Here is a 26,491-nt window from a genome sequence, read left to right as displayed (position 1 = left end):
TGATCTAAAGCCAAATGTTTCCTATTTTAGGGTACTTAGAAGTGATTCCTATGTTTAGATTCCAAAGAAGCAGAGGGATAAGTTTGAGCTGGCTTCCAAGAGATAGGTGTTTATTGGTTATATCTTTCAATTCACCATAATTTGCAACCATCATAATCACACATCTCATCATACTCATATGGAATGTAGGAGCAAAAGTTTTCTCATAATCTATGCATTTCACTTGCACATAGCCTTTTGCTACCAACCATATCTTGTACCTGTCAATTGTACCATCCACTTTACGTTTGAGTTTCAAAAACCACTTAGTGTCAATGGCCTTCTTGCCAGATGGTAGATCCACAAGATCCCATGCAGAGTTAGTGGCAATGGAGTCTAACTCCTCCTGCATCGCCTACATCCAATGTACATCTAGCTAAGCTTCATCCAAAGAAGTCATCATCATCCAACAGTGAGCTCATAAACACATGCTCATCACAATCATCTGTTGAGAAACCCTTCACTTGCAATTTGTGTTTTTGCGTTTCTACGTTTTGCGTTTGGGGTTTGCAGCCCCAAAAAGGGGGGCCATCCTAGACTAACTGTGCCTATATATAGGCCACTCTCTCATTCATTCCTCACGGCTGATTCATTCAGTCCATCACCTCTTCTCTCCAGCCTCTCCACTACCCTCACACCCCTTTATAAGGACATTGTGGTTCGTGGTTCATGGCTGTCTTCATCATCTTCCTTGTGCTACGGCACCCTTGTTCCCTTGTATCACATTCACTCCATGATTCAAATCTTCATCATTCCATTCATCAGATTTTCTTCTCTCTTCTCTTCTCTTCTTCATGTTTGCCGAGTTCACTCTGTGTTCCTCCCCGCTAACCCTACTGTCTCGCTGGTATGTCATCTTTTGACATGGTATCAGAGTTGGATCCGCTCAAATAGCGGCAAAGATCCTCCACTGTAGTGAAGGCAAAGACCAGTGGCGGTTCGGCATCCACTTCTCTTCTTCTTCCGCTGCATCAACATCTCGTTTATGCAAATTTCAGGTGTTTTAGCTTGCTGCCCACACCTCGTTCGCGAAGGATATCTTAGCCGAAGCTGTCCATTACTGTCTCCATCAGTTGACGCCTAATTTTCAGCCCTCTTCACGCAGTTTGGAGCTGATTTCAACCACGTGATTGCTATTCCTGTGCAGACCTACTGCCATATAGTCTGCCATGTCATCACAGCCCTGCTACTTGCGTTTTTAGTCTTTCTCTCACCTGTTGCCTACGTTTTTAGTCTTTCTTTCTCCTGCAGGCTATCCTACCTGCGTTTTTAGTCTCTCTCTCTCCTCACCTGCGTTTTTCTACTGGTTGCAGTCTCTTATTGCTAGTCACATCCTCCTTCCACTAGCAGCTCACTTCCAGCCCTTCCACTACCCTCCCACCCCTTGAGGCGGACCTTGCAATTCGTGCTTCACACTGCCCTCACACCCCTTGACGCGGAAATTGTGGTTCGTGGTTCATGGTGGCCAACCTCTTCCTTCTTCAGCAGGCACACTAGTATCCATGATTTCTTTACCAATAGATCACCAAACTACTGGGTGCTCCTACTATGGCATCACCAGATACACCACCGATGCTTGCCGACTTCGACCTTTGCTCCCTACCCCCCCAAGTGCATGCGACTTCCACCAGGCACTCCTTGTGCCACCTCTCCTTTCTAGGCCACAAAGATCATTCTGCATTGGCTATCAGAGTACTATGCTCAAGGCAATAAGAAGCATCCGATGCACACTAAGTCCTTTCAAGCACATGGAGGATCGATTGGCACTACGACCTCCTAGAGATCGTCGCAATGCCAGCGGCAATCTTCTACTTATTTTTAGGTACTGTGGCTCCTTTGAGAGACAGTGGCTACTCGACTCCTTCCTCTTCTTCGGCTACCTAGTCCGCTCTGCTGAGAGACAGCGATTGTTGCCCACCTCTTGCTCATTTTAAGCCCTACCCTTCCCCGCCCTCGACTACTCAGGTTCGAGAGGCTACCTCTGGGAGCTCTTCGGCACCCCAGATATCTTCTTCAACACCACTGGCCACACTTCCTTTGTCATCAGACATTTCGGAGTCCGTGATCCATGAGTTTTTGGATTTCCTATCTACTTCAGAGGGGGATGTTATTTCTTTGCCCTCAAAGGGGACATCTACTTCTTCTTCCACTTCAACAGGGGCCCCTCCACCTCTCACCTCAGAGGGGGAACCTACTCCACATGAAGTTCTTCACCCATCCTCTACTTTCTTGGGCTGGCTGTGTTCGACTAGTCATCTCTTCTACTGATACCTAGGATCTTCAGGTACCACCTAGATCGGGACCTCGAAGGTTCAGCTGTGACTTGGTGATGAGGCCTTCGTATTCCTTCTAGCATGGATACACGGAGCCAGTGGCTTCTCTCCCGAGGTTGAGTTTCGGTTTCTCCAATTCACTCTGTCTATTGTTCTTTATTGCACGTTCCCTTTCCGGTGGAAATCTTAGATCTTCGGGATCCTCTACATCTTCTTCCTTCTCTTCTTCTTGCCTTCGTCACTTGGTCAGCATGGAGCCATCTCCCGAGATTGAGTACAGGCATATCCTTATGGTTCTCGGCACCACACAAAGTCCGACATTCCTCCTATGCATTGCATGTTTTCATTATCTTTGTACTAGGGTGCTTGGGCAAGTGAACAATTTCCCCACGACGGACACTGTCCAAGTGGCACCTGCTACATGAGCATTCTTCAGCATGTAGCATTGCATTTCCACCTCACTCTTCTCTTGTTTTCCTTTTTAGGCCTGAGAGCGGGTGTTGAGAAACCCTTCACCCTTCACCTACAGTTTGCATTTTTGCGTTTCTGCGTTTTGCATTTGCAGTTTGCGTTTAGGGTTTGCGGCCCCAAAAAGGAGGGCTATCCTAGACTGACTGTGCCTATTTATAGGCTACTCTCTCATTCATTCCTCACGGCTGATTCATTCAATCCGTCACCTCTTCTCTCTAGCCTCTCCACTACCCTCACACTCCTTTAGGAGGACATTGTGGTTCGTGGTTCGTGGTTGTCTTCATCATCTTCCTTGTGCTACGGCACCCTTGTTCCCTTGTATCACATTCACTCCATGATTCAGATCTTCATCATTCCATTCATCAGAGTTTCTTCTCTCTTCTCTTCTCTTCTCCATATTTGCCAAGTTCACTCCGTGTTCCTCCCCGCCAACCCTACTGTCTCGCTGGTACGTCATCTTTTGACATCATCTATCCCCTATATCAGCTAAATGTCCCCCCCTTGCATCATGTGCTACATGCCTAGCAGCATTTCTAATGCATTGAGGTAATGGGGCATCCATTATACTCTCCGAGAGTGAGTTTGTAATAGCCATTTCAGGACTGTTTTTGCTGCATTTACAGCAGCCCTTTCATATTGAATTGCTGCCTCCACTACATGTGGCAAACCCTCATTCACACCCTGCTGTTCGGGAGCATATGGACCAGCAACAGCTTGCTGTAATAGGTCTATCCTGCCATTTACAGCACGCACAGACTCCAAAGAAAGTGGTAAAAGGCCTTCGAAAACATCACCAATGTCATGTGCGGCTAGCATTTGAAACTTGTCATGTGACAATGCTGCATTTTCAGCAAATATGACATCCCTATTGACAAACACCTTCTTCGTGCATGGGTCGTACATGCGATAGCTTTTGCTTTCCGAACTATACCCAATATAGCATTTTACAGCCTTATCATCAAGCTTCCCATGAAGCTCTTCAGGATCATGCGCATAGGCTATACAACCAAACACCTAAAAGTAGTCAACTTTGAGTTTCTTGCCATGTTAAGCTTCGAACAGTGTGATTGTCTTCAAAGCCTCTGTAGGTGCATGATTCAATACATGATTGGCACACAAAAGCCCTTGTAACCAAAATTTATGAGGCAGCCCCTTGCTTTTAAACATACAATGAGTCATTTCCATGAGAGTATGATTTTTCCTTCCAGCAACTCCATTTTGTTGAGGATTCATTCTAGCAGTGGCTTGATGCATAATGTCACGACCCAACAAATATGTCTCAAATGCACAAAACATGTACTAGCCCCCTCTATTTGTGTGAAGTGTCTGCACTTTTAAACCAGTATCAGTCTCAAGCTTTGCCACAAGATTTTTAAAATGCATGAATATATCAGATTTAGACTTCAGCCCATACACCCATGTATACCTTGAGTAGTCATCAACAAATGTAACAAAGTAAAGATGACCCCCAAGTGCACGTGTCCTCATGGGACCACAAACATAAGAGTGAATAAGTCGCATTTTTTGGACAACACCCACTCCATCATCCTTTTTAAAGGCAAACATGTGCATCTTGTCCAAAATACATCCCTCGCATGCATGAGGGATTGAAGTCTCCACTAGATGCAATGCATCTACCATATGACACCTCTGAAGGGTCATCGAATTCCCAAACTTTATATGTCCATAATGGGCATGCCAAAGCTCCATATTTTGCATAGCGGACATAAGATTAGTGACTGCCAAGCCATCAAGAGATTGTCAGTCTTAAGTGTCTAAAAGGAATAAACCCTTGTACAGGGTGCCAGACAGCATGAGTAAGTCCATCTCTCTATCTCTAACAATACATTTTTCATGCTCAAAGATGACCTTGTGTTGTTATTCGCACATGTGACACACTTTCCAACAAGAGCTGAATGCAAAGAAGTAAACAAGCCATTCCTAAAAATGATGTGCTTTGATGCACAACTCAGCAGCATTAAATACTGAATCAGCTATGGAAGAATCATAACTGCATGCGAGAAATGCATAATCCTCCTCTACCAAGTTGATTGAAGCATCACCATCTACTAATTTGCTGACTAATGCTTCATGGACGGCCAAACTAGAGTTTTTCTTCTTCTCCTTGTCCAATTTCTTTCGGCGCTCATCAATATAGTGGCTAGGCAACTAGAACCCAATAGAGAAACACCAATCAATTGAAAACTCAAAGAAGACAGACAGACTCACTACTTTGAATGCTCAGAGACAAGGCGAACAAGGGTATACAAAGTACAAGTTTTAATATTTAGAAAGAAAGAAACATACACTGAAGGCCAATGCTCTAGTTATGAAAGACTCTCTTCATATATACAAAATTTTCAAGAGAGCCTGTTTGAAAAATCTTACAAGTCTTCGATAGCCCGAGAATAAAGAAAATATATGTTTCTGCATTGTGAGATATGGAGGATCAAAGCTCAACTGAGAGTACACACTTAACAATGAAGAGAGTGTGAGAGTGAAGACACAATATGACTCCCGATACAATTATCAAAGAGTGTAATGAAAGTACAAAGAACAACCCTTAAACCTTGGGGTTGTTAAAGTGCATTCACACCTAAAAGGTGTAAAAGTACCCGAACTGTATAACATAAGCACATAAAATAGAAGACAATACAACTCGAGGAAAAAACCTCTCATAAGGAGAGTAAAAGGTGCCCCATTGTCCTACCACGGATGATCAACACTCCTCTCTAAGCATAAGTGTGAATCAAACCCAATAAAACTCCCTCCAGTGAAAAGTAATCAGCATAAAACGATCATCCACCAAAAGAGATCAAATTCAAAGCATTGTGAAATACTTCAAATTTATCCCGAGGAAGAGCTTTGGTAGAGATGTCTGCCAAATTATTCATGGTAGGACAATAGACAAGGTTGATATCTCCTACATGTCGCCTCTCTCTGACAAAGTGATAGTGGATCTCTATGTGTTTCGTGCGTGCATTAAACACTAGGTTCCGTGCCATTGCAATGACACTACTTATAACATAGTCCCACAAGTCCTTCACAACAAGAAGGTTGCAAACCATAAAACTCCACAATGGGTAGTTGGAGCCATCAAGCTTGTCCTCCTGAGTGGGGATACCAAACTTGCTGCCCTAATCATTATTTGCCTAACATGCCATGCTGTCAAGAATGAGCAAAAATTTGCAGCCAAATACTTCCGTGCTAAAGTAAAGACTGTGTACTCCTCAAAGTACTAGAAATCCCTCGGGACTATTAAACAAGTGCCAAATTGTCACACAAATGCCAAAGTGTGCACAGTGTCACCCAAAACAGTACTTAGCTACAAAAATAACAGCAACGCACTGCTGTATACTGCTGTAATACACCTGCCTTGTAATGGGTACCCACGAAAGTACAAATTCCAGCAAATTAATGCCGATTCTCACCGAGATTTCTGAATTTCCCCAAAATTTTCTGCTCAATCTGAGTGTAGCAGCAATTAAATGCTGCTGTACCACTGATTTCCTTCATTGGAATGCCTACAGGGCAAAAGCCCCAAATTTCTTTCTGAATTTTCAAAAAACCGTACAACTCGAATTTCTGCACAATTGCACCTCAAAATGCATGCCAACAAGGTGCAATAGCTGAAATTTGCTTCGGAATGTGTGCCAGAGCTTCCACACCAAAAAGCCCCAAATTTGTTGCCCAAATCTAGTAGAAATTGTGCAATGTTAGCTACCCCAGTGTTGATTCACACACAAGAGGCCGATTTGATCAGAAGCCCAAAATGTTGGGTGCCTTGGGATGCATGTACAAAACTCCGGACCTTTGGGTCAGACCTGATGGCGGGCAGCACGGTGGCTGCACAAGCAGCTGGAACTCAAGCAGTGCTGTTGGCTGCAAAGGAACACTTAAAGCAACTCAATATGAAACATCTCATATGAGGATTTCTTTCTTGATCTTTTCATGTTGGGTTTTGTATTTTAGGACTAACATTACAGGTTCTGCCTTGGGCTGAAGGTCTATTTTTGCGGTTTCTGCCTTGGTGAGTATTATCTCTATCAGCATGGAGATGAAGATAGTATTTTCTCTTATGAGATCGGGTCTTGCGCATCCTTTTTCTCTTGGCAACCATCATTCTTTCCTTTCGGTTGAGGTGTTTTTATCATTTAATAATCATTTTCTACACTCCTAGTTTTTTTTTTCATGATAGGTAGACTACTAACTTGGTGGTTATGCATTTACATTATTGACTAGCATAGGAGTCATCTCCTGAGGTCGAGTTTTAAGCATGCCTATGACACTTGGTCAACATTGGAGCCCTCTCCAAAGATCAAGTACGGCCCCATCCCAACTACCTTGTAGCTTTTTTTTCCTCACTCTTATAGTAAGGGGGAGTCAAGGTTATTCTAGCTAAGGGGTGTCAAGTCTACCTTCATCATCAGAATCATCATGGTTCTCAGCACCATATGAGAACCAACATCACATTCTCTTCCTCCTTCAACATCGACATCCATGGTTGAGAGGGGATTCCTACCCTTCATTGGTATTTCACAAACAAAACATGTAAATTACCAAAAGTTTCATTAAACAATGCACGGTCCTAGAGAGTTTCTGTGTCCCATAAGCAAAACCCTAATTTAGGAGAATCTTCTACATCTATAAATAGACAAGTTGCCTACCATTCAACCCATGCTTGTCTTTTCAACCATCAGCCCTCTTCCACTAGTTGTCCAACCCCCAGCACAACGACTACTGCCTACGTGGTCTACAGTTGTTGCCCAACTTCCCACTACTGCTAGTGATCATCTACCATCATCTTCAAGCAGTTACATTGCTGCATTTACCAGTTCTAACCCAGAGACTAATGTGTCTTGGTTCCAACCTACTGCCCTTTCATTTCTAGCATCGGCCTAATTTGCATTTGCATCTACAGCAGGTCATTTTTGTGTTTTCAGCACTTTTCTTCATCAGCCTCTACTCCGACTAGTGGTCACTATACTCCAGATCCATCTCTAGTGGTACACACATCGACACCTCCCTCAACCTGCTCCCATGAGAACCATTGGTTGCTGGACAGCTTTAGCCTTGAGCATTCTATACATTCTCTCATTCATTTACAGCATTGATTCATTCACTTCAGAATTCTCACTCTTCTCTGTTTGTGTTTGTGTTTGTGTTTTTGTGTTTTGCGTTTATTGTGTTACTATCTAAGTTATTGTGTTTCAGCCATGTTCATACATTCTGTGTTTTCTCTATGCAAACCCTAGCATATCTTCACACCTATACTGAAGAAGACCAACGTCTAAACCTTGAAAGAGCATTACACAAAAGGATTACCACACTAAGTCATAAGTGCTGGTAAACAAACACCATAATACTAAGAGGACATGAAAAGTACAGAGATTGTTGAATGGATGATAACTTCGGCACAAGCACTTATGTAACACAATATTTTACATTGAGTATAGTTTTTTGACTTTAGGTTGATCATTCAGGTACTTATGAATAAACATTGGATGGATTGCATATAATCACTACTAATTTGGTGGACTTTTTGTTTAAAAGCTGTTAGGTATCTATTTTTACAAAATTATTTATCACATTCAATTTGATTGTTGATATTTGGATGTGTAGGATATCAATAGTAAAGTCCCACATCCAATTCAATACTTTTTGCCATTTGTCAATCATGCCTTAGCGTCTAATAAATTTCCATTACCATATTGAAATGCCCCTTTTGTAAAATCCAATTTGTAAAAGTACACAACTTTTTGTAAGATCTAGGATATACTTCAGCAAAAGTACAAATCAAAATAAAATGACGAACAGGTAATCTCCTATATATTTTAGCTTTTTAAAAGTAAAACACAGGCTGTTAAGATTTAAGTGTCTCCCTCTCTAGAAAATAAACAAACAACAGTGCTATTTCAAAGAAACTACATCTTGAAAAGACAACAAGGAAGTTCATCAATATATAAAAGATTGGCCTTCATCATGTGCAGTTTTTAAGAGCCAAATACTGCCCATTGTCCTCAGCACATGCATGCATAATCTGGGTTGTTTCCCATCAGAATGAGCCTTGTTTTAATAATGTGTGCTTTTTTATGACGTAGATTTCATGGCAGCCCGATAGAGGCAAAAGGAAGCAAATGAGGAAGAGAAAGGAGAAGAAGGGGAGGGAGGGGGAGCGGCATGAGAATCTAGATAGGCCAATGCAAACAGAGGAGGGCTTTAGCAGTAGCAAGAGGACAGGGGGTCTTGTATGCATCAGTGGAGATCCACGGATGAAAAGGCAGCTTGACGAGAGAGATAATAGCCAGGGTGGGATGAGAAGAGACTCTAGTAGGCCAGTTGTCACTTTAGACTTCTCTAGACATGAATAATCTCCCTTCAAGGGGCCTAACTATTCCTGGTGAGCATGGTGCATTGGTGTCTTTACTCATTTGGAAAATTATTGTACCTTCTCCCTGTCCCTTTAAGTATAACTTCAATTTCAAAGCAATAAATCGAAGGATAATTTTGTTTTAGCTTGTCATACAATTTCCATGAATTTCACAGTAAGCAACGCAATACATCGCTTGCTTGTCCATTGTTACACCCTTGGACATTCAGATGGACACTAGCAGCATTGGTCGTAGTGGTCACACGGTTAGGGCACCTCACTCCTATTTTAATGACTGCTAAGGCCATTGCTGCGAGTGCCATCCAGATGTCCAAGGATGTACCATGCATCTTGATTCTGAAATCATTTTTTACCATGAGAAAAGAATGATTCTACTAATAACCTTTTAGCCCCAACGTAAAGTACAAAATTAGCAGCAGGCCTAGGAGGCATTCCTTTTTGTTGTGGGCACCAGAGATGTGTGGAGGGCCCACCTTACACAGATGAAACAGTTCGCTGGACTTCTCAGGGGCTATAGGCAACTGAGATGTAACCTACTTGAGGGACTGGGTGGGTAAGTTCTATGTGGGTGACTGGGGCAACTCTCGACAGATAAGTTGCAGGGACCATGCTGTCAGATCACGTATCTGTCCTCCTAACCCTAGATGAGCCTCGGCCCTCAACCAGCTCTCTTGTCAAATCCTGGACTCAACCTATGAGCAAGAGGAGGTGCGTAGACAGGTTAGGCAGCTTTAGGCCAGAGATTGGGGGCAGGAGGGAGTGCCTGGAGGTGGCACAGGCCATATGGGAGTCGAGTAGGATATGCCAAGAGGAGGCTCTCTGAGCGAGGCAGAAGTGTTGAGAGAAGGAGAGGACCTTGCACCATGAGTTGGCAGCAATCCAGCAGTTGATACAAGACTCTCTTGGAGACCTCACACTTCAGACACAGGAGCTTTGCATGCAAGCTGCCTTATCAAGCATAGAGAACAGGAGGACACCGTTTTGTTTCCACAGCTCCATGGCCTTCTAGGTGTGGAAAGGAGACACTCTATACAGAGAGTTCTTCCAGGTGCATCAACCCAGCACATCAGGGGGCCAGACTCACAGTCTTTGAGATTAGTTTGGGAGGGTTAGGTCTTGCCAAGAAGATGTGATGGGACTTGCCACTCACTTCTACAGAGAGCATTTTCAGCAGGAGTAGATATTGGCTCGAGCACTCCCCTGCAGGGAGCAGGTGCAGGAATAGGGTGGTGGTCTCTTTCTTTTTTTTGTTGGTGGGGTTTTTGGATTGGGGGGAGGTTTAATCCATTAATGGTTGGGGCTTATTTTTAATCAGTCAGATTTTGATTATCAAGAAATCTCCTCCCTGTATTAAGCAAGGTGAAAACAATTTTCTAGGTTAACTACATAGAATATCCAACAAGGTACCCAACACATCAGATTGTAAAGGTCTTGTACCTGATCATAAACCTCGTGGATCCAGGATCACCCTGCCTCCCTGCTCTTCCACGAAGCTGCATGCAACAAAATAAAAGAGTTATTGAATATCTGCAGAGAAACAGCTGGTAAGACAATATACATACATAGCTGAGCGGTACAGTAACAACACCTGGTTATCAATCCGTCGAGATTCATGCAAAGTGGTTCCAATTACATGAAGACCACCAAGTTTTTTAACCTCATCACCTTCTCTCCGACAGTGTTCCCGGCAGTCTCTCAAAATAGAGAGATAGGCAACTGCTATTGCAGGACCCAACATAATCATTTCTGCCCCTTGGCGACCCCCCAGCCTCTCTAACTCTTGCTCACTTGTTGTCACAGCAAGCTCCAAGAAGGAGGCAAGGTTTGCTTTAGCTTCAGCATAATTCCATTTCTTACCACTGTTGCCAGTCATAAATTTTGCTGCCATTGCAGAAATTTAAATACAGACCTCAGAAAAATAAAAATTGAACAATTTCCGTAAGATATAATCTCAAACCTCCTATCGTTGCCCTTCCTAACTTAGCAAGGCTGGGTGCACTTAATTTTATCATCGGAAAAGCCTACAATGAAGCAAAACATGTGCTTTAGCTGAAGAATGATAAACACCACAACCAGAGCTAAATTTGTGCAAAAACAGCAGTAACATGATGGTACCATTAGCACAGGTGGATCCTCCTCTGTGGCAGAAGTAGGACCCTCCCAAGTTAACAGTGGAAGGACTCGTTTCTCAACAATTTCCCTTGCAAGCATCTAAACACAATTTGATGGAAGTCAGAATTTCGCAAAAGTGTAGAAGTACAGCAGGTAAAAAGAGTTGAGCACACTGCAATACTTCTGGATTTCCACCAAGAATTATATCCGTTCCTCTACCAGCCATATTTGTTGAAATAGTAATAGCCTGTTTTCTTCCTGCTTGAGCAACAATCTCTGCCTCCCTAGCTGCATACTATCATGCATCAAAAAGGAACAGGCATGAGCCCATTACAAATTTCAAGATACACCAATATATTATTGACTCAAACATATGGATCAGCTCATTCAATAGCATCAAGAGAGACTCGTGGGCACCTTTGGCCGAGCATTAAGAACATTGTGTGGAATTCCACTTTCCTGAAGAAGTTCTGAGAGTCTTTCTGATTGCTCAACACTGCAAAGTAGGTAAAATACAATGTCAAGCCCAAATAATCAAAATGAATCTCTCACAACTAGCACAACTGTTTGTATTTTGTGACTTTTTTTCTGTCAGAGATTTGACAGAGATGCACATAAGCTGAGATACTATAAAATTAGGATAACTAAGCTGTCTTCTTTCAAGCTTTGCTAATATAGCAGAAGTCTATAGAAACACAGACTGAAATATCACATGGTGCATCCTGAAGCTTCAGTACTATATGTACTATCATTCATATAACTCATTGCATTGATTTATATAATCGTACCCGTCTTTTGGAAAAGCATGTAACTTATTGCAGTAATAAATCATGTACATTTCGTAGAAAAGCATTAACTCATTGCACTAACTTAATAATCATATGCACCTTGCTCATATACTAAAGATCAGACTTTTTGTGGACGTCCTGGCAAAAATAAACTATTATCTATTTGTGTGTGTGAAACAAATAATCCAAAATAATTTCCTTTTATTGTATGCATAATGTGAAAATTAAATAAGAAGCTTTGCAAAAGCCTTAACTACTGAAGGAAAAGGGTACTCTGACACCAAGAATTTGGGATAAGGTGCATTGTCCAGTATAGAGAAGTCCGTAACCAACTTTGTTAAATTTAAAATAAAAAGATTACACCATATTCTGTGGTCTAGAGATAATACATACGAGTAGCTTTCAGCTCCAGCTAGACTGTTGAGCACTTGTACTTTATTGTATCTTTTCTTCTGACAAACATAATTAGCCATGTTTTATCTTGAATTTCTTTAAAAATGAGCAGCATTAAACAAGTAGTCTCAGCATCTTCAAGCAATCAAACACAATATTACAGCATCTGTAATCAAACTGCACCTTGGTATTACTACTAAAATGACTCCAAAGGCTGAAAAATGCAAAACTTCCATCTAGTTTCTCGTGCATGTACATAAAGGAGAAAAAGATGGCTAAGATGTCCAACTCTTACAAACCCATTCTTTGCATGGGCATTCTTGCAGTCTGTGCTTGCAGTCAACATGCTCATGTGGGGAGTATTTCTCAACCTCACATTAGGCCCACCTACTCTACTTTTACAGGTATGCATGTGCAGTATTGGCCTTGCAAAGACATTGAACAGAACCCTACTGTAAACAACCAGGCCATATACACCACTCTGTGCATGTAAGTCTATAGCTTTCAAGCTTTATGCTAACAGTATCTGAACAGATGCTCAATAACTTTGAAATCCAGGTCCAGATGGACTGTTATTTAATGTCAAATTCAATAAATACACAACACAGCCCTCCTCCTAGTGGAGAGGCAGTTGGACATTGATGAGCACGGACCGCAGCTCAACGACCATTTACCCAATGTGGGTTAAATCCATCCAATGAAGTCCGATTAGGCAACAAGAACGTGCCTGCACAATGATTGGGAAATGTGATAACGACTGTATACAGTATTCACCTTGCAAAGGCATATGAACAGAACCATGCCTGCACAATGATTAGGAAATGTGATACCGATTGTATGCAGTATTGGCCTTGCAAAGGCATATGAATGGCACCATGCCTAAACAACAAGCCGATACACACCAACCAGTGCATGTAAACCTATAGCTTTCAAGCTTTCTGCTAGCAGTATCTGAAGAGGTATTAAATAACTTTAGATTCGGATCCAGATGGACTGTTATTTTATATCATTCACAATGCAGCCCTCCCCTGGTGGAGAGGCATCATAGCCACCTCTCTTGGAGTTAAACATTTATGGCACGAACTACACCTTGATGACCATTTACTCAATGCGGATTAAATCCATCCAATGGAGTTCAGTTAGGTAACAAGATCTTGCCTGCACAATGCTTGGGAAATGTGATACTAACTGCATGTCAGATATTTTAAAAATTTTCTTTTGGTGGGTGGGTGGGTGGGTGAACTCCATAAACCAGCCCCACTATTGCTAAAGCCTGCCATAATTCTATGGGTAAACAGTACTTTCTTGAGTCTTATGAGAAAACAGTACCTTCTTTGAGACTCAAGGAGAAAAACTTCATTTGCATGTGCAAAAAAATATAATTGAATCTTTTCACTTTCTCTCACAGCTCTTCAATATTTCAAATTTGTGCCACTTCTTGCAAAAGAAAAAGAAATTAATGATACCTTGTTGTCCCAACCAGTACTGGCCGTCCTTCATTGTACATACTTATAACCTCTTCCCTGACCCCTTGCCACTTCCCTTCAGTTGTCTGCAAGATAGAGGGTATTCTCAATGTAGATATTCAGAATACTTTGTCAAAAGAGATTCTTTACAATTATGCAAAATCAGCACATACGGCATATAGTTGAAGTGGCAGATCCTTTCGAATGTTTGGTAAGTTTGTTGGGACTTCTACGACCGGCATATTGAATATGCTCAAGAACTCAGTCTCCTGTAGATTCAAACATGGCTAACTCAAAGATATCTTTCGTGCAGAATTGTCTCACTTTGCATTTCAAAGCTCTCAATTCAAAAGTCTGTGCATGTACACCTGTGTTTCATTTAAGTTTAAGAAACATTCCATCCTTTATTTCTGCAGGAAAGTTTGCAATGTGAGCTGATTTCTTTTCAACGAAATAAAATACGTTCACAATGCTATACAGCTGAAAGCAGTGAAGACATATAAGTCATCTAGCTACCTATTTTATTTACTTTCAATCTGTGATTGTCTTCAGTTAGACATGTCAATAATGCTACACCTATTGGGCAGCAATGTGGGTGTCACATAGATACAGGCAGGTCTTTGAAGATGTGTTGAGGAGTAGGGGACTTGGGCAGTACAGAACAAGGGCATCTTGGTTCTAGGGAGAGCTGTGTGGGTCTCTATGTTCACCCTTTGCATGATCTTGTGAGACTGAGAAATACTTCTCACTCTTAGGTTGATTGTAAAAAAAATCATTCCCTAAGGTAATAGGATTGAGCGGAAATACATTTCTGCAGGGCACGGCCCTCAACTTGTCTCTGTTGCTTTTGTGTCCATGGCCATATTTTTCCAAATAATTGGCATATTCAGCTTTAAGTATGCTTTGTTTCTATTGTCTCTAGCTGTTAAGTCTCAGAAATAAACAAACATTGCAAGCATACTATATTGTCCGCCACTTTTACACAGTGTTTGAGTGGGCAAGATCCCAGACTTAGATGGACACACCATGGGAGCTTGAGTGTCTAATCAAGTGATGCACCCAACAACACTTGAACCTGTTCAGAAATCCATTCATTAAGTTCATTTCATACCTTAATTCCTATTTTGGTTTCCATTTACAGCCCCAAAAATGCTTTCTTTGTATCATTAGTTAGTTTCTTGGGGCCACCCGAGAGAGTGGGGGCACCACACTAGATGCTTCAATGAGCACTACCCGAGAGAACTCAATGGCTCATGCAAATAGGGCATGGGCATTCATCCATCATTCACCCCACTCCACACTTACTCTCTCATTCATTCTTCATCATTCCCTCATCACACATTCAGCCTCGGCCCTCTATCATTGCTGTCCACACCCATGCCTTGGTGGATCTCCCTTTGTGCTGCTGTCCAGCTGATCCTAATGCCATACCGGCAGGTGATTTCATTCTCAAGATCTTCTTCACATTGACATCATCAGACACTCCAGATTGCTGCGTTTAAAGCCTAGAAGCCTGTTCTTCATCATCTTCATTGCTGTGTTTGTTGGTTTCACTCCTCCTTGAGCTGGTACAGCATATCATCTTCATCATTATTGTGTGTTTTCAACTCTTGCTGCCACCCCAACACCCAAGTAACAGTTCCCAGCCATCAGCCACTTTATGGAGGCTGCATTTGCAGCAAATTCAGGCCATCTATAGCAAGTTACACCCTCTTTATCAGCCCTACATCAGATACCTGCGTTTTTGTGTTTTCTTCACTCCTAAAGGGCTATCTAGCAGTCACTTACACAAAAAGATCTTCGTCACATATTCTTGTGTTTTCTTCTCCAACTAGCTGCCCAGCAGTCACCTTGATAGCAGCCATCATCTTGGAGAGATTTCAGCATATCATTCATCTCTAACAGTTCTTGAAGACTATTTACACTCCCGCTATCACTGTCCATCTTCCAGTGTCTACTCTTACATTCCACTGCCATGAGGACTCTGTTTCACTCTCTCCATAGAGCAACTCTTTCCCTCATCATCGACCCCTCTGCCTGAAGGACAATGTTTCGCTCCCTTCATGGTGCAAATTTCTTCTAGGTGCTGCCCTTGATCAGCCAAGACAGTGCAGCCATCTTCGAGCTTTTGCTCCATTGTATCAACTTGATTTATTCAGCATGATTCAATGTTCATCATTCATCATCTTCATCTTCTGAGTTTTGGAGTTTTCTTCTCTTAATGTTTTCCCCACAAACCCTACTATCTCTTTAACATGGTACACTCTTATGTTTCTCCCCACAAACCCTACTATCTCTTTAACATGGTATGAGAGCATACCATCCCGTCACTTTTCTTGACATGCTATCAAAGCAGAGGTGCTTAGAGAGCTAAAGATCCTCTTCATCAGAGAAGGCAAACAAAGGTTGTGTGTTTGGCAACACCCTCAGTTTCCCCTATTTCCGCTCCATCATCAAGAGATACCCTTATTTTCTTCTCCCTCCAACAACCAATTTGCCATAACGGTGCTATGGCCTCTCCACAGCTAGATAGACTGACCACTATGTGCATCTCCTATAGCAAGAACGGTCATACCACCAAAGATTGTCAACATCAACCTTTGCTCCCTACCCCACCAAAAGGATGTGTGTGTTTCCGCCCCCCCCCCCCCGCACTCCTTGTGCCACCTCACCACTTTTTGCCACAAAATCATTATGCACTAGCTATTAGATTTTTATGCTGAAGGCAATAAGACGCACATGGTGCACACTGAGCCCTTGCAAGCAAAAGGAGGCTCTAAGACCCCACGAGGCAATAAGCCCTCTTGGAGACCACCACAATGCACTATGGAGGTTTTTCCCACCCATTTTCAGGTACAGTGGCTTCCCCATCCTGTGGTCCTGTAGTTTGCTCCATCAAGAGATAGTGAGTTGGGTACCCTCTCCTCATCAGTCTGCTCCTTTCAGAGACATTGAACGTTCGACTCCTTCCACTCCTTTGGCTGCACAATCCGCTCCACTAAGAGACAGAGGCTATTGCCCACTTGTGGCTCCACAAGAGTTACCTATTTCCTCACCACCCTTGTATGGTTCCACAGACACCGACTCCAATGTGGGCATCAAGGAGTTTCTATGTGATACCCCTCACTCCACTCCCTCCTCTACTCAAGTTCGAGAGGCCATCTCTAGAAGTTGGCTACCTTTTGTTCCATTGGAGCCCTAGATACTTTCTTCAGCACCACCAGCAACATTTATTTCGTCATCTCACACTCCAAAGGCCATGATCCATGAGTTTCCGGATTCCCTCTCTCTCACAGAGGGGGATTCAAAGGGGGCTCATCTTTCTTCTACTTCAATGGGGGATCCCATTTCTTTAGTTTCAAAGGGGGTCCCTACTCATCGCACAGTTCTACACAAACCCTTTATCTTCTTGAGGTGGTTGAAATCTCCATGTCATCTCACCCATTGATACCCAATATCTCTAGGTTCTTCTTAATTTGGGGTCTTGGATGTTTCAGCCATGACTTGGTGGCTAGGCCTTTGTATTCCTTCTAGCAAGGCATCAAGGAGCTTGTGGATTCTATCCCGAGGTTGAGTTTCGGGTACTATTAGTTCATCATGTCTACTGTTCTTCACTACAACTCTCCTTACAGGTAGAACACACAGATTACAAGGTGCATTTTCTCTCTCTCTCTCTCACCTCTTAGGGCACCTTTTTGGGCTTGAGAGGGGGTTTTGAGAAATCCATTCATTAAGTTCATTTCATTACCCTAATTCCTATTTTGTTTTCCATTTACAGCCCCAAAAAGGCTTTTTTTGTATCATTACCTAGTGTCTCGCCATGGGCATTCGTCCATTATTTACTTCACTCCACACTTACTCTCTCATTCATTCTTCATCAATCCCTCATCACACCTTCAACCTGTCTAGCTGATCGTGACACCATACCAACAAGTGATTTCATTCGGGATGTCTTCTTCACATCACCGTTAGACACTCCAGATTGCTGCATTTTCAGCTTGGTAGCCTGTTCTTTGTCATCTTCATTGTTGTGTTTGCTGGTTTCACTCCTCCTTGGACTAGTACAGTAGATCATCTTCCATATTATATTGTGTTTTCAGCTCCTACTGCCACCCCAGCACCCAAGCAACACTTCCCAGCCATCAGCCACTTTATGAAAGCTGTGTTTGCAGCAAATTCAGGCCGTCTACAGCAGGTTACACCCTCTTTATCAGCCCTATATTATATACCTGCGTTTTTCTGTTTTCATCACTCCTAAAGGGCTGCTTAGTAGTCATTTGTTTGAAACCACTTACAACAAACAACCACTTATATGGAGGGATCTTCATCAAATATTCTTGTGTTTCCTTCTCCAACTAGCTGCCCAGCAGTCGCCTTGATAGCAGCCATCATCTCAGAGAGATTTCAGCATATCCTTCATCTTTCACAGCTCTTGAGGACTACATTCACTCCCTCTATTGTTGTACTTTATCTTCCCATGCATAGTTAGAAATGACGCAAGATGGGATGCAGATGCGGGGAACGGGGGACAGAGAGGAATGTCCATCAATTGTGACTATATAGTCACATGGAACGGGACATGGGACGGAAAGAAGCTACTATCCCTCCAATCCTCAAGTCCAAAAATGGCCGTCACTTGTGACTATGTTCCAGTGTCTACTCTAACATTCCACTACCTTGAGGACTGCGTTTCACTCCCTCCATAGAGCACCTCTTTCCCTCGTCATCGACACCTCTGCCCAAAGGACTACATTCTTCACAATGCAGATTTCTTCTAGGTGTTGCCGCTTGATCAGCTAGGACAGTGCAGCCATCTTTGAGCTTTTGCTCCATTCTATTAACCTGATTTGTTCAACATGATTCAATGTTCATCATTCATCATCTTCTTCTTCTTAGTTTCTAAGTTTTCTTCTCTTAGCATTTTCCATACACTGTGTTTCTCTCTGCAAAACCTATTGTCTCTCCGATATGGTACGAGTGCATACCGTCCAATCACTTTTCTTGACAAAACCAATAACATTATGATCACAAGCCCAAGTGTTAACCGCTAGGCCATAGGACTTTACCTTGTGTTTTACCTCAAGGAGCGTCTTTCTTGAGGTGTCATTTAGAGAAATTCCTATTCTTTGAAAGAAAAGCACACATTTTTCACTTCAACTATTCACCATATTTGAACAAGATTATTTACATACTTTGAGGCAGATGGGAGGGATTGTAATGTGATTTTGAGCACAAGAGGACTCTGCACCTTCTTCCATATAGAAATTACTCATATGGGTTGGCCCACTAGACGGTTAGACTGGAAATGTTGAACCATGTGCTTATGCTCATAATTTGGATCTTATAGTCCACATTTACCTTAGTGATGATTATCACTGAGGGCTTTTGGAAAGAAACCAAGAAATCATTAATCTCTGCATGTTGTCAAACAAGGGGCAGAAAAGTGTTGGCTGATTTTGATTGTTAATTCATCATGCCAAATGGCTTAGCTAATTACCTCTGTTTTTGCTGTACCTGTCATGCCAGAAACCTTAGAATAGAGCTTGTAGAAAGACTGGTTTGTTATCTGTGCCGCAACAACTGTTTCCTCCTGTCAAAGCAGACAATATTCATGAAAGTTGGCCTCCATATACAGCTTGACATGTCATGTGGTTAGCTGCACATAATTACCTGTATTGCAACTCCTTCTTTTGCTTCAACTGACTGATGGAGGCCTTCTGACCACCTCCTATTTTCAGCAACTCGTCCAGTAAACTGGCAATTCAACATCTTACATCTGACTCTTGAATTTGTATTTTCTTTGCAGTGTTGTAGTTGTTTCAAGAAGAATATCTCTTCACGGAAGACCAAAAGAAAACTCTACAGACCTCATCTACGATTTGCACAGCACCATCCTTCACAATGTAGTGTACATCTCGTTGATAGAACTCCTTTGCACACAAGGCTGTTGTTACAAATCTGACAACACAGTACCAATCAAGTCAATTTGCAAAAAGCTTTGTGAGTGGAAAATTGAAAGGCCAGTAAATCTACATGATACAAGACTCTAAACCAAACTCAAACCCTTTCTAATTACATTATGAATGTATTTGGGACTAAGTTGTCACCAGACTCACCAGACACTTTCATCTGGTGATCTGTACTTCCCAGAAGAATTCTTATATAAAGGACACTAAATCTGGGGCAACCTTGCAAACACCTACTCCTAGCTTGATAGACTTGCCACATTGAGGTCTGGTGCAACCTAGCTTTCACAGTTTATACAATGGATTATCTTCTCTCTATTGAAGAAAATACATGGTGCAGCAAATAAAATCTGAGTGAACGGAAAAAAATATTTTAGTTGAGGAAGAATCGTAAATGTTGTTGTGTACAATGGGACAAGCTAAGGCAAATCAAGGAGTAAGCGAGCATGATAGAGAAGAAAGTAGAGATAAAGAAATAAATAATTAACAGTCAACATGAGAAGATAAGTGTCATGAAATAAATTAATGCAACAATTTAACTAATGTGACTGTTATAGGGGAACATTATTAGCAGCTGTGACCATCTGTGCACGCCAGTGTGCACGTGAAACAAACATGAGCAGAGGCCAATTAGATACAAGGCTGATGCCATTTGATGTGTGTCAACAGGGGCCAAAGCCAAGTAAGTTGAGGATGTGGCAGGCATGTATTGAACTTACTCAGGGATTAGTACATTAATCATCAAAGGAGTCATGCTGGGGCTGGGTGGTGATACTACAGCTCAATTCCCATGTTTTCTCTCTCTCACACTTTGCTACCCCTAATCCCTAATCCTAAATCAGACCAGCAATCAGCCATAGCTTATCTTTCATTAGTAATAGAGCCTAATCATGCTTGGGACCGAGGGGAAAGCCTTAATCTGTCCACTATGCAGAAAATGTAAAAAAAGATTCATCTCTTGCTTGGATCAGAGTCACAACAGCATTAAATGCTGAAAAGTGCATTGCGTGGACCTTGGTCAACTCTACTCTGAGGAGTCTCTATAAGTGCTCGTGACTGCTGTACAGGCAAAAATAACTGTATTTATGTGCAAGCCCGCAGCCACAACAGCATTTATGGCTGTAAAGTGCATCAACTAAGCCAGGAAAGCCACATGGACTTGCAAATAATGATCCCAACTGCTGCAACAGTAAAAACAACAGTAACAGCATCCAGGACCCGTTTCCTTGCTGAAATGATTAACATTTCTGCATCAAAGCCTTGGACAGAGTTGCCATGTCAACAATTTGTCAGCCACAATTGCAATTAAGGTCCCTACAGGCTGCCATAACTGAAAATTTGCTGCTGCTTGTGCATTTACTGCGGTAAATTGTAAATGTGCTCCCTCAAGACGCTAGTAAACAGCAACCTCAAATCAGCAAGTATGTGAGAATCAAATCAGCTCTGAATCCTCTCTGAACAATTGTTAAGCATCGGGTAACAACTAAAAAATACTAGGCTATCACCAGGTATATGTTAAGGATTGCTTGACATATTTCACACATATAGCCTGTAACTTGTTAAACTCATCCAGAAAACCCACAATGAACCCTGTAGGCCTTACTAAGACATTTTTTGCAATAATTGCTGACCACATTTGCTTGCTCACCAAACAAGTAATAATGGTAGAAAATCTAGATGTCTATTGAAGACTGCTTCCACTCGAAAGCATTTGTCAGTTCTTAGATGTTCCATGATGAGGAAAGGAAAAAGGAATATACCGAGCCCAGGGATCTTTTTCACTCCAAAGATCATCTGTATCCAAAGCAATCTCAGCTGTAATAATTCCCTCTTCAGTTAGCTCAACGCTCTTGTCCATATAATCAATGGTATAGTGCTGTGAAGACAGACAATCTAAATTATTTTTCCTGGTCAACAATCAAACAAAAGCCTAAACATTTTGCAGTAAAACAAATCTCATCTACCTTATTACGTATTAACAACTTTGCAACTTCGGCAGCCACAGGAAATCTAGCAACATCCTTGCTTGACTGCAACCAAAGTTTAGAGTGAAACATTACAACCTTACTTGATATTACTGAATTCAAACCAAGTTTTCTGCTGACGCTAAGGACCTGGCTACAAAAACATTCTACCAGTGCAGTGCCATAAACAATATTTAAACAAAAGTCTGCATCACTTACCGTTGTGCTGATTATCAATGGGTTTCTGCCTTCATCAATTAATACAGAATCAACCTCGTCAATAATTGCATAGTTGAAAGGTTTTGGCCTGATTGTGCACTACCCTTAAGGATCAGTATGAAATGAATCCAAAGGCTGCACATAGCGGATAGATAATGTTCGAGCTTACCATCTTAAAACTTGTTCCTCTTTTCGTTGGCATATATTATCACGCAAGTAATCAAATCCAGTTTCCTGCCAGAAGAATGAGCCAGGACTCTATTTTTCTTGTAAACACTAGCAACTAGTAGTTGTCTCAAACAAGGTTGAAATAACTTTATGAAAGCTACGCTGTGCCCAACTACCCTATCTCAAATGGTGCTTTGCTCTAAGAACTAAGAAAAAGTACAATTGCATTTCTATTATCAAATAGTGTCTTGTGACGCCATAAAGTCCCAAAACAGCTCAAGCTGACAACCCAAAAAGGCAAACAACATATTGTCAAACACTCTCCTCTTCTTCCTATGATCTCTCATGCTGCCTACACAAGTCACTTCAAGAATTTTCTTTGGTCTAATCTAATTCAGCCTTTATTACAACTGGCAAACATTTGACATTTATATGCATTATGTCCCATGAACTTTTGTTCTAGCAAAGGCTTTCTCCAATGTTCACAACTACTTTGAAACCGACTTTGTGAAGCATGTTACATCTAATCCATTCCCACAGTATGATGATCTCTAGTCCAAAAGGACGAAATATAGCCAATAGAGGGCTGTCCCCCTCCTCCAACTCTCCAATACATTCACAGCATATCGACCTATGATGATGCTGGCAAGGGTCACTCAACCTCGGTCTTGGATTTGAGTTGCTCCCACATGCCCCCCTAGGAACTGTCCAAGATAATGCCGATGCCAACTTTGACAATCTGGTACACATAAAACTCTACTCAGACTTAGGGACAGTTACAGGTTATTTAAAACTCAAAAAGAATATATGAGTGTACAAAATGCATTCATCATCCTATTTACCTCTCAACATACAATTGTACAAACTAAGAAATTGTGTGAGGCCTGCAAGCTGCCCCATATACTCTAAAAACCTCACCTCCTGTCAATCTGTGGTGTTGCTCTCTTGAGCGCCTTCAACATTGATTATGATGCCTACTTTAACTAACCATCAAACTTAGCTGAGTAGTCAAAGAAAGAGAGTGACGGTCCAAGGTCCTTGTCCATGTCCTAGGCATTGAGAAACCCATTCATTAACTGCATTTCTTTTCATTAATTCATTCACATTTCACTCTTACAGCCCCAAAAAGAGCTGAGCACTCACATTCTAGGGTGGCAATCGAGACTGTCTGTGCCTATAAACAGGGCACTGATTTCCTTCATTAGACACACTGTCATTCATTCATCCATTTGCTCTTTCTATCAGATCACTACATTCTATCAGTTTTCTCTCTATTTCTCAAGCCTCTCCACTACTGTTTACACCCCTACCGCAACTCAGTTCATGGATGATCCTTCCCAGCTATCTGATGCCTGACGGCCTATTCCACCCTTTGCATGCTACGTTTACTGACCAGATGCTGCCACCCAGCTGGTTTTCACCTTCATCTTGATTGGCAGTCACTGCATTGCCGCAGGCATCATCTCTCTCTCTCAAGGATTCGCATTTTGCAGCCTGGCATCTTCCCACCATCCGCATTGGCTCCTACAGGCTGTCTGTTGCCCTAGTATGCTGTGTTTCGCTGCTGGAAGGCTCTCTTCTACCACGCTTCAGCCAGAGGCAAGCTGCCCTACTGTCCCTCACACTGAAAGTGCAGTGGTCACTGGTGATCATCTCTCTCCTCTCCGATGGCATCCAAGGACTGCGTCCCACTCCCTCTACAGCTGTTCTTCAACATTCAGCGTTTACATTTGATAGCCTACTGCCCAAAGGATGGCATTTCACTGCCTTCCCTATGCAGATTCTATGGATACTGCTGCCTGATCAGCCAGGACAGTGCACTCATCTTCAAGCTTTGCTCCATTGTATCAGCATGATTTATTCAGCATGATTAGTGTTCATCATTCTTCACTCTTTTTCTAAGTTTCCCTTCTCTTAGTGTTTGCCATACACTCCGTGTTTCTCCCCCCGCAAACCATACTGTCTCTCAAATATGGTATGAGTGCATACAATCCTGTCACTTTCCTTGACACCAGGCATTGTCACAGTGGTCTAGCCTCCCAAAGCCAAAAGCACCATTCAGCTAACTCCTTAATTGTAGAAGCCTTCTAGATCACTGACACACTAGAAAACCAAGGCACCCACCACTTTCACTCATTTCCTCCAAGAATCCTAGGTGATCACACTGCTCATTCTCCACCCTTTTAAGAAGTCATCACAATGAAGATGTCACAAATCAACAAAATAATGATCTCTCTTGTATCCTTTTAGACTATTCATATTTAGATTCTCACTTAATATGTTTTCCTTTCAAAATGAATAACTCACAAGAAAGGATCTATTTTGATACATTTGCAGTAAAGTTGGCAACTGGCAAGCGGCCACAAGTAAACATGGAGACACACCATAGACCAAATCATGATAATACACACTTTCTCAAGCATGGTGATCCTTCTGAGAGGGCTTGGACATTGTCTCCAGGACCACACCACCCAACACCATAGACCAGACCATGATAAGATGCACTTCTACAACTATGACAATGCAAACATGGACATCCTTGTGAGGTCCTTGGACACTGTCTCCAAGACTACTCCAACAACAAGAGGTTTCCTGTTTCTTCCTTGGCACATCATACAGTATTTCACAATGTATAACTCCTCATCAGTGGCAAGGGTATCAAAAGACATATTGCAAAATGCACATCCATAATTATAATAGACAAGGTAAGACATGTTCCTAGGAATGCACAATCCTAATTGCAAAAAGGTAACACAAACCCTCAATTCATCTTGGTGAATTCAGCATCCATGCCTTAGTGGGAAACTTGGAATAAACATTGACATTTAGCAAATGTGATCTAACATCAGTCACAGAGGTAACTTGGATTCAATTCAAGGAGCTCCAGATGGGATAAGGAAATGTGTTTCACTTTGTTTTCTGGCCTTTCTCCTGGGCTGGGACATGGCTCTAATAGTTTGCATGACCCGCCACCATCTTAGCTTTTTACTCTATGTCAAGGATAACCTTAACAGCATACAGCGGCCATCTCACTGGCCAGATGTTCACTTTCCTCCTCAAGCAATTTAGTCCATCCATGCTTTCCTACACCATGCCTTTATTTGGCATGTTCTTTCATCTTCAATTGAGAAACACACATTAGTATTAACAATCCTATTTGACCATGACATGCATTCATAGCACACTGCCCAATTGTTAAATATGTACTTCAATGCTTGCACAAGCATCAAAGTTGTTAAAAACCCAGAAACTAACAAGCTGAAAACAAATCCTGAATTTGCCCCATTCTTGTAAAGTGAAATTCTCTTGCAAGTCAAGACTATTACTGAATTGTTGGTAAAGGTAATATCACAGCTGTATGCATCCTTTCTTGCTTGAGAATCCATTCCACTCTGCAAAATTAAAACAAGATTTACTTAATTCACAAAGTCTCACCCATTTCATCTCTACAGATTTCTATGTTTAATAGGCCCACAATAATTTCACAAACCTGAATAAGGCCCACTGAAAGTCCCAAAAAACGGTGAATTTTACCCATCCACTCAGCATCCCGTTGGGCAAGATAGTCATTAACTGTGACCACTGTTGACAAAATTTATGGCTACATTGATAAATTTCTAAGTTTTCAAGAATAGAGACAATGTCAAACAAAATTAATAATTAAGAAGAAGCCACACAACTCATACAGCTTAAGCTAAACTAGCTAATAAATATGAGGCAGTGAGACATGCAGAGAAGCTGAAAGGAGACAAACGACAAAATTGACTATAACTATGTACACTGACAGAACCACACAAGGTGTTGTGTGCAGCTGACAGGTAAGACTAATACTGTAACAGATGTATCACATACTAGAATGGCATGCAGCAAAAATGGAGTCTCTAAAGTTCAGATAGATGTCCGTGTGCCACTCTAGAAGGGTGTGCACATGACAATAAGCTATCAGTGTTTCTCCAACTAGGCCCTTGTTTTGAGCAGTGGCCACTTGTTGGTTCAGTTAGGATTCTTCTTGCAGTTCAAATTAAGGTTTGTATATACATATATTCTCCTCTGGTTGTGTTTGTTGAGCCTTGCACAATGCATCTCTCACTACGCAAATATTCTTCGATGCCTTCACCATCATCTTTTTCATTTTCTTGTTCAGCCCTCACTCTAACATGGTTGTGAATATATGCTAGGTTTTGCACTAAGGAAACACACCATGTACAACCAAGATTGAAACATAAAGACTTAGACAGTGA

General features: G+C 41.9%; 1 protein-coding gene across 5 annotated transcripts in view; it reads right to left on the bottom strand.

Annotated features, from left to right (window-relative positions):
• Window positions 1-26,491, bottom strand: part of SECA2 (Preprotein translocase SecA family protein) — a 191,502-nt gene that overhangs the window by 126,463 nt on the left and 38,548 nt on the right. For all 5 annotated transcript variants that reach the window (XM_087684796.1, XM_087684798.1, XM_087684799.1 and 2 more), the window contains 17 exons: window positions 25,741-25,832; window positions 25,577-25,642; window positions 22,252-22,316; window positions 22,083-22,170; window positions 21,864-21,929; window positions 21,660-21,775; window positions 19,801-19,891; window positions 19,604-19,687; window positions 19,431-19,523; window positions 14,107-14,202; window positions 13,934-14,019; window positions 11,704-11,782; window positions 11,468-11,581; window positions 11,290-11,385; window positions 11,132-11,195; window positions 10,763-11,055; window positions 10,612-10,667 (listed from right to left, as the gene is read on the bottom strand). In XM_087684796.1, the coding sequence (XP_087540922.1) occupies window positions 10,612-10,667; window positions 10,763-11,055; window positions 11,132-11,195; window positions 11,290-11,385; window positions 11,468-11,581; window positions 11,704-11,782; window positions 13,934-14,019; window positions 14,107-14,202; window positions 19,431-19,523; window positions 19,604-19,687; window positions 19,801-19,891; window positions 21,660-21,775; window positions 21,864-21,929; window positions 22,083-22,170; window positions 22,252-22,316; window positions 25,577-25,642; window positions 25,741-25,832 (1,645 nt within the window). The remainder of the gene's footprint in view (window positions 1-10,611; window positions 10,668-10,762; window positions 11,056-11,131; window positions 11,196-11,289; window positions 11,386-11,467; window positions 11,582-11,703; window positions 11,783-13,933; window positions 14,020-14,106; window positions 14,203-19,430; window positions 19,524-19,603; window positions 19,688-19,800; window positions 19,892-21,659; window positions 21,776-21,863; window positions 21,930-22,082; window positions 22,171-22,251; window positions 22,317-25,576; window positions 25,643-25,740; window positions 25,833-26,491) is intronic.

Source organism: Lygodium microphyllum, chromosome 9 (assembly GCF_053477565.2).
Source record: "Lygodium microphyllum isolate KBCC chromosome 9, Lygodium_microphyllum_v1.1.10, whole genome shotgun sequence".
Taxonomy (NCBI): Eukaryota; Viridiplantae; Streptophyta; class Polypodiopsida; order Schizaeales; family Lygodiaceae; genus Lygodium; species Lygodium microphyllum.
This window is presented reverse-complemented; position numbering and strand designations above follow the sequence as displayed.